This window comes from Nyctibius grandis, chromosome 24 (assembly GCF_013368605.1).
Source record: "Nyctibius grandis isolate bNycGra1 chromosome 24, bNycGra1.pri, whole genome shotgun sequence".
In the NCBI taxonomy this organism is placed as follows: Eukaryota; Metazoa; Chordata; class Aves; order Nyctibiiformes; family Nyctibiidae; genus Nyctibius; species Nyctibius grandis.
The window spans coordinates 1906481-1921686 of record NC_090681.1 but is presented as its reverse complement, the minus strand read 5'-3'; the positions used below and the strand labels follow the sequence as shown (position 1 = coordinate 1921686).

At 63.8% G+C, this 15206-nt stretch overlaps 1 protein-coding gene across 1 annotated transcript; it reads left to right on the top strand.

Annotated features, from left to right (window-relative positions):
• The first annotated feature begins 786 nt into the window (after positions 1–786).
• Positions 787–13149, top strand: COL9A2 (collagen type IX alpha 2 chain). Its single transcript, XM_068418079.1, has 32 exons — positions 787–861; positions 2629–2703; positions 3061–3096; positions 3186–3248; positions 4264–4317; positions 4480–4515; positions 4741–4764; positions 4907–4960; positions 5294–5347; positions 5547–5594; positions 5874–5930; positions 6351–6404; positions 6692–6745; positions 7397–7450; positions 7623–7676; positions 7765–7818; positions 8004–8057; positions 8326–8379; positions 8621–8674; positions 8831–8875; positions 9037–9090; positions 9434–9487; positions 9566–9619; positions 10207–10278; positions 10372–10407; positions 10634–10678; positions 10866–10898; positions 11170–11316; positions 11870–11924; positions 12005–12193; positions 12371–12448; positions 12809–13149. Exons 1-32 carry the CDS (start codon positions 787–789, stop codon positions 13012–13014), a joined length of 2076 nt encoding a protein of 691 aa, XP_068274180.1. The 3' UTR covers positions 13015–13149.
• The last annotated feature ends 2057 nt before the right edge of the window (positions 13150–15206 follow it).

Here is a 15206-nt window from a genome sequence, read left to right as displayed (position 1 = left end):
CGTGGCGCTGCGGCGGGGGCGGGGCCTGGAGGGGCGTGGGCGGGGCCGGGGGTTGGGGGGGGCTGAGGGGTGCAGGGGGGCTGGTGGGGGGGATCGGGGGGCTGGAGGGTGCAGGGGGGCTGGTGGGGGGGGATCGAGGGGCTGGGGGGTGCAGGGGGGCTGGTGGGGGGGATCGGGGGGCTGGAGGGTGCAGGGGGGCTGGTGCGGGGGGATCGGGGGGCTGGGGGGTGCAGGGGGGCTGGTGGGGGGGATCGGGGGGCTGGAGGGTGCAGGGGGGCTGGTGGGGGGGATCGAGGGGCTGAGGGGTGCAGGGGGGCTGGTGGGGGGGATCGGGGGGCTGGAGGGTGCAGGGGGGCTGGGGAGGGGCTTGGGGGGACTGGCCGTGGGATGGAGGGGGGCTGTGGGGTGCGGGAGGCTGGCTGGGGGGTTTGGGGGGCCTGTGGTGTGCGGGGGGCTGGCTCCAGCAGCAGCCCCCCCAGCTCGTCCCCCTCCTCTCCCAGCCCCTTCTCTGCATTAAAGCCCCTTTGTGCCACCATCACGCCAAATCCCCCACCACCATCGTGCCAAATCCCCCGTCACCACCATACCAACCCTTCCAGCACCATCCAGCCCCAAAATAGCCAGGGCTCCCCAGAGCGGGGGGGCGGGGGGCCGGGGCTGCCCGCCTGCCCTCATCCCACTGCTCCATATTAATGAGCCGCCTCCTCCTCCTCCTCCTCGGGGTCCAGCCGTGCAGTCGGGGCTGCCGTCGTACCTGAGCGCAGCGGGACGAGGCTGCTTGGTGCCATGGCCGCCTGCTCCCACCTCCTCCTCCAGCTCGGGCTCCTGCTCCAAGCCGCCTGCCTCTGCCTGGCCCAGATTGTGAGTCTCTGCTTGGTCCCCGCTCCGCGCCGCGCTGGGATGGGGGACGCAGAGGGGATGGTCCCCATCTCCCCCATCGCAGACACTCGCTCGTGGGACTTTCTGCTTCTTTTCCCAACACCTTTCGCTCGGTTTTCCCAGGAATGCCCCATGGGGGGGAGCGGGAGCAGCCCCCAGCAGGGACCCACAGCCCTGACCTCTCCATGCCAAAAGCTGCCTCCGGCCCTGCGGGACCAGGACAGGGCTGGGCTGCACGGCTTGAAGTTTGGGACTTGTTAGCTAAACAAGCTCGGTTTTATTTTCCCCTTGGGCAGCAATGGGGGGACTCTCCGCCGTTTCCCTCCCCAGCAGCCGCCAGATCTTCTGCCTCCCATCACCTGGGAAAATGCTTCTTTGCTTCTGCTTCGCTGGGACGCGCTGGGCTGAGGGGGGCTGAGGGGGGCTCTGACCCTCCCAGGGCTGCCCCAGGGCTCTGCAGGGGCTTGCTGAGGGGCAGCGGGGGGGACACCAGTGCTGGGGGGCTGGGGGTCCCGGTGGGCTCTCCAGACTCACCCAGGGATGGGAGAAACCGCATCGGAAAGAAGTGGAGGGACAGTGTCCCTCTGCTCCTCGGGGCCAGTGCCCCTGGGATCCACCTGGGATCCCACCCGCAAGGAGAAAAACTCTCCCTGCCTTGCAACCGCAAAAATGGGATTTTTTAGAAAAGATTTTGGAAAAACCTTCTCATGTGGCTCCTGAGGTGCCTGCCGGCACAGCCAGCCTCGCTGCGGGGAGCTGGGGGAGCTGCCTTCCTACTACAGCCCCCCGGGATGCCCATGGGCTTGTGGTGGCAGCATCTGGTGGGAGCAAGGGGGACATGGGGGGGCTCTGGGAACAAGGATCCGTTTGGAAATCATTCAGGCAGGACAAAGGTGCCATTTACGGGCGCTCAGGGATGGGTGCTTGCTCCCACCCTGGCTGCGGGATTTGCTTCCAAGGCGAAGCCGGGGCTTTTCTAGTTCTGTGACCAAACCAGCAACACCTCTCAGCCTTAGATACTTCACTTTAAAATAAATAACCCTGGAAGGACGGCGGAGTGGCAGGCGTGCAGCCGCAGCCAGCCCGTCTGGGTTTCATTTCCAGGCACACAGGGGTTCGGTCTCCAGGACCGGAGCCTCTTCCCCCCCCCACCACACACACCCCATTAGCACAACAGAGATTTTCTTTGCAAAGCTGCTCCTGTGCAAACCTCAAAGCTGGGGCCAGGCTGCTCGGGGAGCTCCCCTGAATGGGGCTTTTGTGCGGGGCTGCGGGCAGCGGGCAGCGAGCCAGCCCGGCGCGGGCAGGGGAGCTCTCACCGAGGGGCTCGGGGTCCCCGTTTCATATCAGGGCTTCAGGCACCTAAATCCTGCTGGTGCTCTTAGAAATCCCAGTGCTGCGCTTGCCCACTGAGCCGAGAGGGGCCACATCACCCCATGGAGACCCCACTCCATCGGGGCAGGAGCCCCACAGGCACCGGGGCAGGAGGGGCAGCGATGGGGAAGCAACTGGGCAGGGGATGGGGAGTGGGTTGTGCCAGTGGGGGGGGAGATCTCCTGGATTTCTGCATCCGTGCCCTTGCTGGGGGGCACAGGCCAGGCAGCCGAGGGGCAGAGCTCTGACGCCTTGGGGTGCTCGCTCCATCCCAGCTCCCTGGAGATGGGTCCCCTGGGATCCCTCTGGCCACCAGCATCTCTCGGGGTCCGGCTGCTCCTTCTTGACGTGGATCCCATCCCTTTCTCCCCTTAGCGAGGGCCGCCGGGAGAGCCTGGCCCACGAGGGCCCCCCGGTCCCCCAGGAGTGCCAGGAGTGGATGGCATTGACGTGAGTACGGCGCGGCCGGGAACCTGCGCGGGCTGCAGGGAGGGAGGGGGGACCCGCAGCACAAAGAGGGACATTGTGTCGGGGCAGAGGCTCGGCGGCGGGCAGGGAGTGCTGATGCCGTGCGGTTCCTGCACTGCTGCTCTCCCGGGCAGGGGTGGATGAGTCCCCATGGAGCATCCCTGGCTTTGCGGGTGGCCCTGGGCAGCAATGGTGGCACAGGGGAGCACAGCTCCATCCTCCTCCCCAGGGCAGCAGCCCGAGGCCTCCTGACCACCTTGGGGAATGGGGCCTGACATGTTTTTTGGGGAGCCCCCTATGTGACAGACCCCTTTTTGTAACCTTCTTCCCTTTCCCCAGGGTGACAAAGGCTCTGCCGGAGCACCCGGGTCCCCGGTGAGTACCCCTGCCCCCCCCAGCTCGCTGACAGTCTCGCCCTTTCGGGAGAAGCTCCTTTCCAGCTGCCCCCCTCTTCTCTTTTAAAGGGTGCCAAGGGGGAGCCCGGAGCTCCCGGTCCGGACGGGCCCCTAGGGAAGCCGGGCATTGACGTGAGTACCGACCCCCTGTCCCCCCACAGCATCCCTGGCAGCCCCCCGGGTCACCACAGGGTTTCAGCAAATTCCTCTTACCCCTGGTGCAGGGATCTCTTTCTGTCACACATAAGAAAGTGCCCAAAACCCTTCATGCAGGAGCTGAAAGCACCTTTTGAATCACAGCAGGAACCGCAGGCAGGGCTGCTGCCACCCCCTCCCACCGTCCGGGTCCCCTCCACGCCACGGGGCGAGAGCTGTGCCAGGGAAGCCGCAGCACTGACGCCCCTGAACATGAAAAGGCTTTTCCTTGTCCTTGAGCGCAGCTGCTGTCCTGAGCCCTGGTTCAGCTCTCGTTTCCTCCAGAATAAATCTGGAGCAATCCCCTGGTCCCCCCCCGGAGCCACCCACCCACATACGGTGACTGGCAGAAGGACTGTCTGGGCAGAGGTGGTGGGCAGAGAAGGGACAGAGCTGCCCCCTTGCCCTGCCTTGATGAGGGATGCTCGTCAAATGGCTGCTGGCCCCACGGTCCCCCCAGCCGGGGTGCTCAGGGGTGCATGATGGGTGCCTGGGGGGGGGTCTGGGTGGGGTGCCTGCCCCCCCCTGCACGGGTAAGCACCTGCGAGCATCACACATTGACTCGTGAACCAGAAGGAAACCCAAACTCCAGAAGGAAACCCAAACTCCAGGGTCCTCTTTTGTGTCCTGGATGGCACTTCATAAATCTTTTGGGTTTTAGTTATTCTCAATAATAAATGAATAGAATAATAACTGTCGTTATAAGCATGCATTATTCATGCCCCGGCTCAGGGTCCCGGAGCAGGGCAGCTCGCGGGGGCATCGCCGCGGGGCTCTCTGTGCCCTGGGGGCTCAGGGCTGGGCACCAGCTGCATCCCCAGGTTCGCTGCCTGATGTGCCCAGCAGCGCCAGCACAGCCTCCCCGCTAATAACCCTTGTGATGGGAAGAGCCCCGTGCCCGGGGAGCAGCGGGGCTGGCAGTGACCCCCACCCGCCATCTCTCCTCTTGCAGGGTCTGACGGGAGCGAAAGGGGAGCCAGGGCCCATCGGCGGGCCAGGACCCAAAGTGAGTGAGGAGCCCCTCTGCCGCAGAGGGGACGCACCGCTGCAGGGGTTGGGTGATGGAGGATTTGGGTCCAGGGAGGGGTGAATTTGGGCAGTGGAGCAGGGCTTGGTGGGACCAGACCCTCCCGGGTTGGCTCCTGACTCTCCCCTTCTGTCCTGGCAGGGCCAGCCCGGACTCCCAGGGCCGCCGGGGCTCCCCGTGAGTATCTGCCTCTCCCACGGGTGCTGGTGATGCACCCACTCCTGCACCCTCCCTGAGCACCCACGAGCAGGGTGGGAGCAGAGCAGGGATGCAGCCTCAGCCCCCGCATCCTCATCCTTGGTGGTGGCGTGGGCACTGCCCTGCTCGGGGCAGGGGTGCTGGTGGTTTCAGTGGCAGGGGGGTTGGAGGATTTTACCAACTGTGTCTTTCTTCTTGTTGCAGGGCCCTTCGCTGCCAGGACCACCCGTAAGTGCTGCGCTTGGGGGGCTGTGGGCAGCCAGGGACCCCGCTCGGGGTTGTGCTGGAAGAGCTCCAATCTCAGCACCCCCAAAGCAGGGGTCTCAGGGCTTCACCCCCTCACTCGGTGAACATCTCTCTTCTCCTTAAGGGGCTTCCAGGCCAGGTTGGGCTTCCTGGAGAGATCGGAGCGCTGGGACCCAAGGTGAGGGGACAGGAGGGGGAGTGGGAAAAGCCTCCCCTCCTCACCCCAGCATCCGCTGCTCTGCACTTCGGGGCTCCTGGGGTAAACAGGAATGACCCTGTAATATGGGGGAGGGGGGTCCCACAGCAGGGATGGAGGGGTGACGCCTCTGTGCCTGCAGCCAGGTCCCCCATTACCGCCCATCCCCTCCCAGCTCATGGCTGGGGAGTGCCCAAGTTCCCGCTGTGACAGCCTGGGTCTCTGGTGCTCCATCACCCCTCTCTGCCCTGGCTCCAGCAGGACCTGCTGCTTCCCCACCCCTAAATCTCTTTTCTTGGGGTTGTTCTTTCCTAGGGTGACCCTGGACCTGATGGCCCGCGGGGTCCCCCAGGCCCTCCAGGGAAACCCGTGAGTATCTCCCCATCAGCAGCATTTTTCCATGGGAGGGAAAAAGTCCCCCCAGCTCCCCAGCCTGGAGGTTTGGGGTTTGGGGCACACACCTCCCGCCCCGTGCCTTGCTCCCCTCCCTCCCAGGTGTGACATTCCCCCCTCCTGTAAAATACTGCTGGTCTCAAACCGCAGAGGCTGATGGTCTCCTTCCCTCCAGGGCCCTCCAGGACACATCCAGGGACTGGAAGGCAGTGCTGATTTCTTGGTGAGAGCTGCCATCCCCCCGTCCCTTCAGCAGACCTTGGCAGGGTAACGGCAGCTGGAAGAGCCTGGGCTGCCCTGGCCTGAAATACGGCCACCAGTGTGGTCGGGTAACTGGGGGCTGATGGAGCGGGGAGGAGCAGAGTCCCCAGCCGAAGCGACGCTGCGGGCGGTGGGTCCTGTGTGTCACCGCACAGCGTGGGGGCCCATCCTTCCCAGCGCGGCTTCTCCGCAGCCCCTGGCTCCTTTCCCAACTCAATCTGTGTTTCTTCTTCCCCACCAGTGCCCGACCAGCTGCCCGCCAGGTCCCAAGGGCCCCCAGGGACTGCAGGGACTGAAGGTAAGGGAGCCCTGGAGCTGCCGGGGAGCGAGCAGGGACCGTCACCTCCAGCTGAGCATCTCCCTGGTCTGGAGGCACGGGGAGCTCCAGAGCTGCACACAGAGAGCCCTGGGGGCAAAGGCACTGTGGGAGAGGTCCCCCCGTGGCTCCCCAGCTCCTGCCAGCCCCTTCCTGGGGGGGTGAGACCCTGTGCCGAAGCCCCAGCTCTGCCGCTGCCCGGCTCCTCCGCTGCAAAGCCTGGAGGGTTAAACCTGATGGGCATTGCCACTGCGGGGTGCTGAGCCCCACCATGTCCCCAGCAGGCACCCTCAGGGTTGAATGTCACGGTCAGGGTGGCTCCAGGTGACACGGCCATCAGGGTGCTGCCTCGACACCGCTGCTCTGCCCAGGGATGCTCACGATCTTCCTCTTCTTCCTCAGGGACACAGAGGCCGCCCCGGCGCCCTCGGGGAGCCCGGCAGGCAGGGCAGGCAGGTGAGTGACCTCCCCGGCAGCTGCCCAGCCAGAGCCTGGCGTGTTAGAGGGCAGGGGGTCTGGGGAGGGAAAGGGGGGAGGAAGGAAAGAGGTGGGAGAGGGAGGAGGGAGATCCAGGGCTGGGAGATGGCTGGACAGGGTGGTCTTCCCACGGTGGCTCCCTGTTGTGGGGGGACCTGTCCCCATCCCCTGCCGGGTCCCAGGTGAGGGGGTCTGGAGTCCCCAGGGCGGTTTGTACCCCTGCTCCACCCCCAACACTCACCTCGCTCCTCTCCATCCCTCCCCAGGGCCCCAAGGGTGACGTTGGTGTCTCCGGAGAACAAGGTGTCCCAGGCTCCCCGGTAACGTATTTGCTGTGCTGCCCCAGGGGCTGGGGGGCAGCTGGGTTGTGCTTGGCCCCAGACACTGGGGACATGTCACCAGTGTGTCCCTGCTCCTGGGGACCCACAAGTGAAGCCTTCACCCCATCCATCTCCCTCCTCCCAGCCATGGAGCTGCCACCAGGAGGGTGACAAAGCCGCATCCCAATAGAGCCCTCCGCGGCCAGCGCTGGCCCGGGCACCTCGGTCATTAGTGCACGTTAACGAGGATAACTCACCAGCCGGGGACAAATCGCTCACGTACAGAGCCCCCCTTTCCCCACCTGACCGTGGGGCGCGGTGCCCAGCTCGCCGCGGGGACGTGGGATTAAGGCTGTTTGAGCTCGCTGAGCACTTTGAAGATGAAAAGCAATTAACGGGCTGAGCCCTTGGGTCTGGGAAAGGGCAGAACTGCTTTGAAGGCAAGAGGGAACTGCACCGGTTTGGGGCCGGTGCTGTTATTGAACTGACAGCCGGAAAGGTGCCTGGGGGGGGCTGCGGGGTCAGGAGCGAGCGGGGACTGAAATACCTCGCGGTTGGCACAACCGGATGGTTTCCAGCACCGGCTTTTGCTTTAATTGCGGCTCCCGGGGCCTTTCCCAGCTAAGCCGGCTGTTATTTCCTTCTCCACAGGGACCCCAGGGCCTGAGGGGTTATCCCGGGATGACGGGACCCAAGGGCGAGACGGTAAGCGCCGGCGGGACGCAGGGTACCAGCTCCCACGGCGATGCTGCCCAGGACTTCGCTGACATGGCTGGTTGGCTGTCCTGGGGAGCTGGACACTGCCTCTTGTCAGTGGGGTTGGACTCAGCTGGGGTTGGGATGGGAGGAATTGACCCCCCTCGTGCTCCCTTTGCAGGGTCCTGCTGGTTACAAGGGGATGGTTGGGACCATCGGAGCGGCCGGGCGGCCGGTGAGTGCCCTCCCTTGTCCCCGGGGGCTGCGGGGCAGGTGGGGGACCCCGCAGTTCGCTGCTCAGCCCCCGTCTTTCTCCCCTCCAGGGCAGCGAAGGACCCAAGGGACCACCTGGGGACCCTGGTGAGAAGGGAGAGCTGGTAGGTAACACAGCGCCGTGCCCCCCGCGATGCCAATGCCCCCTTTTCCCCAGCTTGGCCCCTCTCCCAGCACAGAGAGGGGGGCTGTGCCCGGGGTGCCCTCGACGGGCATCTGCTCCCTCTCCCAGCTCCATCCCCAGCACCAAGAGGGCGGCTGAAATAATGCTCACGCTCTCCTGCTCTAGGGTGGCCAGGGCATCAGGGGCCCCCAAGGAGACATCGGCCCCAAGGGGGAGAACGTAAGTACAGCGACAGCACCCGTGCCCGCATCTGGGGTGAGCCCTTGCAAGGACGAGCCCTCCCTGTCCTTCTCTGTCCTGTCTGGGGCCACCCCGTGTCCTTACGCCCCGGCTCAGCGCAGGAGAACCTGCCCACGGTTGCTTCAGGACCCTGCTCCACGCAGGGCTGGAGCTTTCCTTTCCCTTCCCAGCCTTTTTTTGCCCCCACCACGAGCCTTTCAGTCCCTCTCGGAGGTGTCAGACCGAGCGACTCTTCCTCCTTTTGCAGGGTCTCCCGGGCATCGATGGCAAAGACGGGACCCCGGGCACCCCGGGCGTGAAGGTGAGCTGCTGCGGGCACTGGCGACGGGGAGTGGGCACACGCTGTTCCTCAGACTGGTGTTTACTGGAAATAATGGGGATGGCAAGTGGCACAAGGTCCCAGCCCTTGGCGTGGCCTCTCCTGACCAGTGGAGTATGGCTGTCCCCACGGGGTCACGGGCAGAAGTTCCTTGTCCCACCCAGGACACCTCATTTCTGCACCCTTCTCCTCCACGCGGTAACAGTCTCTCTGTCCCTCGCAGGGCGGCGTGGGACAGCCTGGCCACCCAGGGCCGCCGGGACACCGGGGACAAGCCGTGAGTATGGGAGCACGGGACCCTGTTACCCGTGGGGCAGCACCCCCCTCCCCGGGCCGTGCCAGGCTGCAGGGCCAGCACCCAGCACGGGGCACCGGGCAGGATGGCTGCCTGCGGAGCTGTGCGCAGGGTTTGACCCCAGGTTCGTTCCCGCAGGGCTTGCCAGGCCAGCCGGGCAGCAAAGGTGGCCCAGGAGATAAGGTGGGTCTGGGGTCACCCCCTCTGAGCATCCACCCCACGGCCCCGCTCACCCCACACGATGCTGTGGCAGCCTCCACGCTCCATCCCTGAGCCCACGGCCTTGTCCCCATCCCCTCCCCTGTCCTCGCTGTCCCTGAACCGTCTCTGTCTCCCGTTCACAGGGTGAAGTGGGAGCTCGGGGCCAGCCCGGTGTCACCGGTGCCCCGGGGCAGATCGTAAGTACGGAGACGCCACCACGTTCCTCCTGGGCACAGCCTGGGGGTTGCACTCTCTCTTGCTCTTCTTTACCTATTATTTGCTGTCAGACAGAGAGCAGAGTTGGCACTTCATACCCCCCAACCCTCCTCTTCCCTCTGCCCACGAGGAAGCCCCTGGGGCCAATTCTCCAGCCCCACACCCAGCACTTCCTTGGGCACCCGGTGCAGGGGCAGCCCTTCATGTGGCTGCAGGGGACAAGGACAGGGCCACGTGTCCCCCAGGGAAGGATGAAGGGCAGATGATGGCATGGGAATGCGAGAGAGGCAACTGGTCTGGGTTTTGCTTTTTTCCCCCTTTTAGGGTGAACCTGGACCTCGGGGTGAGCCAGGACCGCAGGGTGTCCCCGGGATGAAGGTGAGCCCGGGGCACCGTGGGGTTTGGGGCAGTGCCAGGAGCTGCCCCTGACTCTACTCCCTTCCCGGGTCTGTGCAGGGTGACCGGGGTGAGCGTGGCCTCGTGGGACCCCCGGGCGAGCAGGGGAAAGCGGTGAGTTGTGCCCACAGCCGGGCTGGGGAAGGGGCTTCGCCTCGGGGCACGGCTGGCACCTCTGGCACCTCTGGCTTTGGTGGCGGCCGGGATGGGTCACGCTCCCCATCCCGCTGCGCCTGGCTGCCGGGGTCGGGGATTAGCCGAGGGGGCAAGCAGCGCCGGGATTAGTGGTCCTGGGGCCACGCTGGGTTTGCAGCCCCAGCCAGGAGAGGAATTTCCTCCCAGCCCAGCGAGAGCGGGGAGGCTGCCGGGCCCCTCGTGGAGGCTTTCCCAGGGTGGAAAAAGAGCCCCAAAGTGGCCTTTTCTCATGCTGCCTTCCTGGGGGCCGGGGCCCCATCCCTGGCAGAGCCCCCGCTCTGTGTGGTTGGAGGGGAGGGTCCCCCATCCTTTTCTGCCCTGTGCCCCCCCAAGGCCACATTCAGGGCAGGTCAGGATGCTGTGGGGCAGCCCGAGCTGCTGGAGGGGACTGGGAGCTGCCCGTGGGTTTTGTTGCCTTGGGAAAGATGCTCTGATGGGGGAGGAGGGTCTTCCCACGGCCTCTTCTCACTTATTTTTCTTTTTTTCCCCATTACCTTGCTCTCCAGGGGCCCAAGGGCGAGCAAGGTCCGCCGGGGATCCCAGGACCCCAAGGCTTGCCAGGAGTCAAAGGAGACAAGGTGACTGTTCCCAGCTGCAGGGGCCAGGCTGTGCCGGGGCCAGCGCAGGGAAGCTGCCCTGAGCCGGGCTGACCCCCCTTCTCCTTTCTCCAGGGCTCCCCGGGGAAAACTGGCCCCAAAGGCGGTACTGTGAGTACATCAGCCCTGCCCGGGCTGGGGATCGGGGAGGGCATCGCTGACACCCCTGTGTAACAGGGCTGGCACCCACCTCGGGGGGGCTGGCACCCCCCGACACCAGGCGCTTTCTCCGTCGATACCCCGGGCGAGCGCAGCGGGTGGGGAGGGGGTTAGAGCGGCTGCAGAGGAGGTGGGTGCTGGCGGTGAAGGTTCCCATTTCTCCTTGCCTTTCCTCTAGGGAGACCTGGGCGTTCATGGCCTCGCAGGGCTGAAGGGAGAGAAGGTGGGTTCCCGCAGACGGTTCCTGGGCTGGGAGGGGGGGGACAGGGGCTGGACGTGGGTCTCCTGCCCAGCACGGCCCCGGGCACTGCAGCAGGGGTGCTCCGAGGGGGGTACCTGTGCCTCCCCCCAGCTGCATCTCTAAATGGGTGCCATCTCCCCATCGCTTTTCTTGTGTCCTCTGTCCCCAGGGCGAATCGGGTGAGCCAGGGCCGAAGGGACAGGTGAGTGACCGGGGGTTTGGGAGCGAGGGGCTCCCCGTGCCTTCGCAGTGGGTGGCTCTGCGGGACCCTCAGCCGGAGGCGATCACCCTTCACTGGAGGTGGGCTTCAGGGATCACATTCAGCCCCAGATTCAGGTTCAACCCCGTTTGGAGTTTAACCCCTGGCTGCAGCGGTTGGCACTGGAAGCCCTGGGGGTCTCGTGGGGCAGTGCCTGTGCTCAGGACAGGGCTGAGCTCCCTGCTCCTGACGCCGCTCTCCATCCCCACCGCAGCAAGGCATCCAGGGCGAGCTCGGCTTCCCCGGCCCCTCGGGGGACGCAGGCGCACCCGGCCCACGAGGCTACCCGGGACCCCCCGGCCCGCGAGGACTCGTCGGGGAGCGCGGCGTGCCAGGGATGCCCGGCCAGCGGGGCGCAGTGGTGAGTACCCCCGGCGCCCCACGTCCCCTCCTCACCTCCTGTGCCACACGGGTGGTGACCTGGGGGCTGCTGCCATCAGCTTGTTCAGCTCTGCCGGTGAATTGTCTCCGACCTTTTCTGACCAACCAATTCCTTGGGGAAATGGCTGCTGTTCAGCTCGGGAGCTGCGGTGCTCCCCCACGAGCTGGGATCCCACTAGAAAAGAGGAATTCTTAATTTCTCCCTGTATATAGCACCAGCAGCAGCTTTAGCTCCAGCGGGTGCCTTTGCAGCCTGCCTGGGCTACAGCATTTTTCCACATGAGCCTCATTTTATACTTGGAAAATGGGGCTGCAGGAAGCTAACGCCATGAGGGGGTTGCAGCGTGTCCGGGCATGGCCTGACCTGAGGCTGGAGCACTTGTACTGGGACAAAACAGAAAAAAAAGAAGGGTTGGGAAGGTGGCATCGGGTGCAGGGAGGTGCTCTGGACCGGGGGGTTAGGACAGGACCAGTGCTGCAGGTGCAGATGGGGATGGAAGGAGTCCCCATGTCCCTCTTCTCGCTGCTGGCAGGGCCGGGACGCTGGGGACCAGCACATCGTCGACGTGGTCCTGAAGATGCTGCAAGGTGAGGGGGCGAGCGGGGCACCGCCGGCCGGGTGGCTGCCACAGCATCCCGTCCCACACCGGCCTCACTCTGCCCTACAGAGCAGCTGGCGGAGGTGGCGGTCAGTGCCAAGAGAGCCGCCCTGGGTGGAGTGGGTGCCATGGGACCCCCCGGGCCCCCCGGTCCCCCAGGGCCGCCCGGTGAGCAGGGCCCACACGGACCCATGGGATCTCGAGGCGCCCCTGGCATCCTGGGTGCCGCCGGGCAGATCGGCAACATAGGACCTAAAGGTAGGTGGTGGGTGGCCATACCCACAGTGTGCCAGGCAAAAATCCTCAGGGCTGACCCTGCCACGCTGTTCCCACCCCAGTCCCTGAGCAGGGACAGCCCCCTCCCCTCCCCTTTGGGGTCCACGTTTCCCCCTGCGGCTCCAACAAGTCCTCCCCTCCCCGTTTCCTTCCCCACAGGGAAGCGAGGTGAGAAGGGCGAGCGGGGAGAAGCTGGCCGTGGCCACCCAGGCATGCCAGGCCCCCCGGGGATCCCAGGTAAGTCCCTCTACCCCTGGCACAGACAGGGCAGGCAGCGGCAGGTTCCCACAGACCCCATACCAGTGCGATGACGTGCCCAGCAGTGGCTCAGGACCTCCCTGCCCATCCCTGCAAACCTGCGCGGGTTCATCCCACAAATCTCCAACTTGTAGCACCCTTTGCCACGTCCTCACTGCCCACGGCTCTGCCAGCCACTTTCCCAGCCCCTCAGCAGCGCTCCCTCGCCACCAACACATCCCCATCCTCGCCAGCAGCGTTTCCCACACCCTGGCCCCCGCTCTGCTCCAGCAAAGGCTGGGCTGGGCACCCACAAAGGCAGCCCGCACAGCCCCGCTGATGGCCACGCTCCCGTTGCAGGTCTCCCTGGCATCCCCGGCCACGCGCACGATGGCAAACCCGGGGCACGAGGCCAGCCCGGCTCCCCGGGAGCCGCTGGCCGGCCGGGGTTGCCCGGTCCCGCTGGCCTGCCGGGATTTTGCGAGCCAGCCGCCTGCCTGGGAGCCTCGGCGTACGCCGCCGCACGCCTCACGGAGCCGGGGGCCGTCAAGGGACCAGTCTACTGAGGTGGCACCGTGGCAGAGCCAGCTGGCAAACCCGCACCAGGGCTGGCAGCAAAGGGACCAGAAACTGCAAATCCGTAGGGAGCGACCTCTGCCCGTCCCGGCTGCGGGAGGGCACCGGGCTCGGGGCAGCCGCCCAAGGGGAACCGCAGCCTCGGGGATTTAATTTGGTGGAGTTATCACCTTCCCACAGCCCGGGGAAGAACAAAGAGAGGTCGCCCCGAGTCCTGTCCTCGTTACTGGGGTTCGTTACTTGCCCCTTCTGCCCATCCTCCACTCCTTGTGCCCCTTCCCAAAGAAATAAATTGTCTTTTATACAGACCCTCTTACTCTGTCATGTCCTGCGTGGTGCTGAATCACCCCACTGCCCATTTCTTTTTCGTCCTTTCTCTTTTCTAAACAAAAATTGTGGTTTGATTATTTAAGAGACTTGCCAGACCCAGCCTTTTTTTCACTGCTGGGCACTCACAGAGCTGTAAATCTTTGTAAAATAGGATTATTTTATAACTGTGAACAGAAAAAGCACCAACTTTTTGAAAAAAACGGACAATAAAAATGAGATGGATTGTCAATGATGCGTTGATTTCTTTGAATCAAACCAAGCCCATACTGGAGGGGGGCACTATTTGAGGGCTGAAGTTAGTTTTTCTGCTGTTTCAAGGTCCTTATTGGGCGTCTCAATTGCTCATTCCCATCCTTGGGGACAATTTCAGCCTCTCAATAAGTTTCTTTTTTGCCCCTTGCACCAACGTGCAGAGGAATTTGCCACCCCTGAGCCCCCGTGTCGGAGACTGAGCAAATTTGCCAGAAATGCATCAGGCACCTTCAGATAAGGCTGAACCCACCCGAGTCCCCTCACAATCAAGTGGGCCAGAAAACTATTAGCAGCACCGCAGAGGGGATTGATCTCTTAATAGTTAAAAAGGAGCCCGTGGCTCTGCCCCGATCCGCAGGTGTCGTTCTCATTATTGCCATCGACAGCAGCGAGGATTAAAGCTGCGCGGCGGGAGCAACGGGGCTTCGCTTTGTAAGATAAATACAAATCAATTTTTGTTTATTAGCAAAGCCTGTTCGGCTTGGCAGGGTAACAAATCCCAGGAGCAGCGGGGGGCAAGGCTGCTGGGCCCCTCCAGGCAGACCCCGCACCACATACCCTTCCCTCGCTGTGTAGCAGAGCATTTTCCCCTATGGATCCTTACCTGTCCCCGTGTCCCCAGACCCTGCAGCAGTGTCCTCTACTCATTCTCCACTTAAATCACCTTCTCTGCACCCTCTGCAAACCGCTGCTCACTTAACGTGCAATCAGCTAACTTTAAGGCGACTGTCTTTTATTTAAAAAAAAAAAAATTTGGCAGTGAATTGCAAATGTTTTATTTGCAAGACGGAATTTAATCAAGGCATTAAGAAGGCTGCGTATTAATTAGGGGCCAGACTCCGGTTGTTTCCAATGAGCGGCAAATGCGCTCCGAATCTGCCTCTTCATCAGAGCCCTCATAAATATTCATCCAATAAATAGCAGATTGGGTGCCATTAGAGAGACAAGAGAGATTGAAACCCAAGTGTCTGTGGAAATGAAACAGCTGGAAAGGATCCAATCTCTGCCCCAAATAATAACAAATCATTGCTGGGAGAGGCGAGGAAACAGCCTCGCTGAGACCCTCCGTTTCTGGACAAACGGGGAGCTTTGTCCTAATTATTTTCGGGAGGACTTGAGGTTATCAAACCCCTTCGGGGACAGCACATCTGGGGCTGCAGCCCCCCTGCCCAGCCTGAATCATCCCCTTTTTTTTCTGTCCCCACGAGATGGAGCTGGCTGCCCGCAGAATCCCCGCTGCCAGCCGCCCGCACTTGCGTTATTGCCACTAAAATCCAGGTTTTATCCTTTTTTTTTTTTAAATCCCCCGGCCGGGGCTGGCTGCAGGGTCCCCCCCAGCCCAGGCACAGGGCTGCGCTCTGCCCTCCACTTTGAACCCCCCTCGCTCAGCCCCTTCCCACCTCCGGGATGGACTGGGGAGAGCTGGGACATGCTGGGAGAAGGGAACGGGAGCTCAGAAGTTTGCTGCGGGGATGTCGGTACAAGGAGGGCTGGAGGGGCGAGCCTCCAGCTGTGGTCCTGGTCCCCTTCCCAGGGAGGCACCAAGGAAAGCTGGTGCTGTGCCTGCGGAGGGTCCTGGGCTGCCCAGGAGGATGCATCA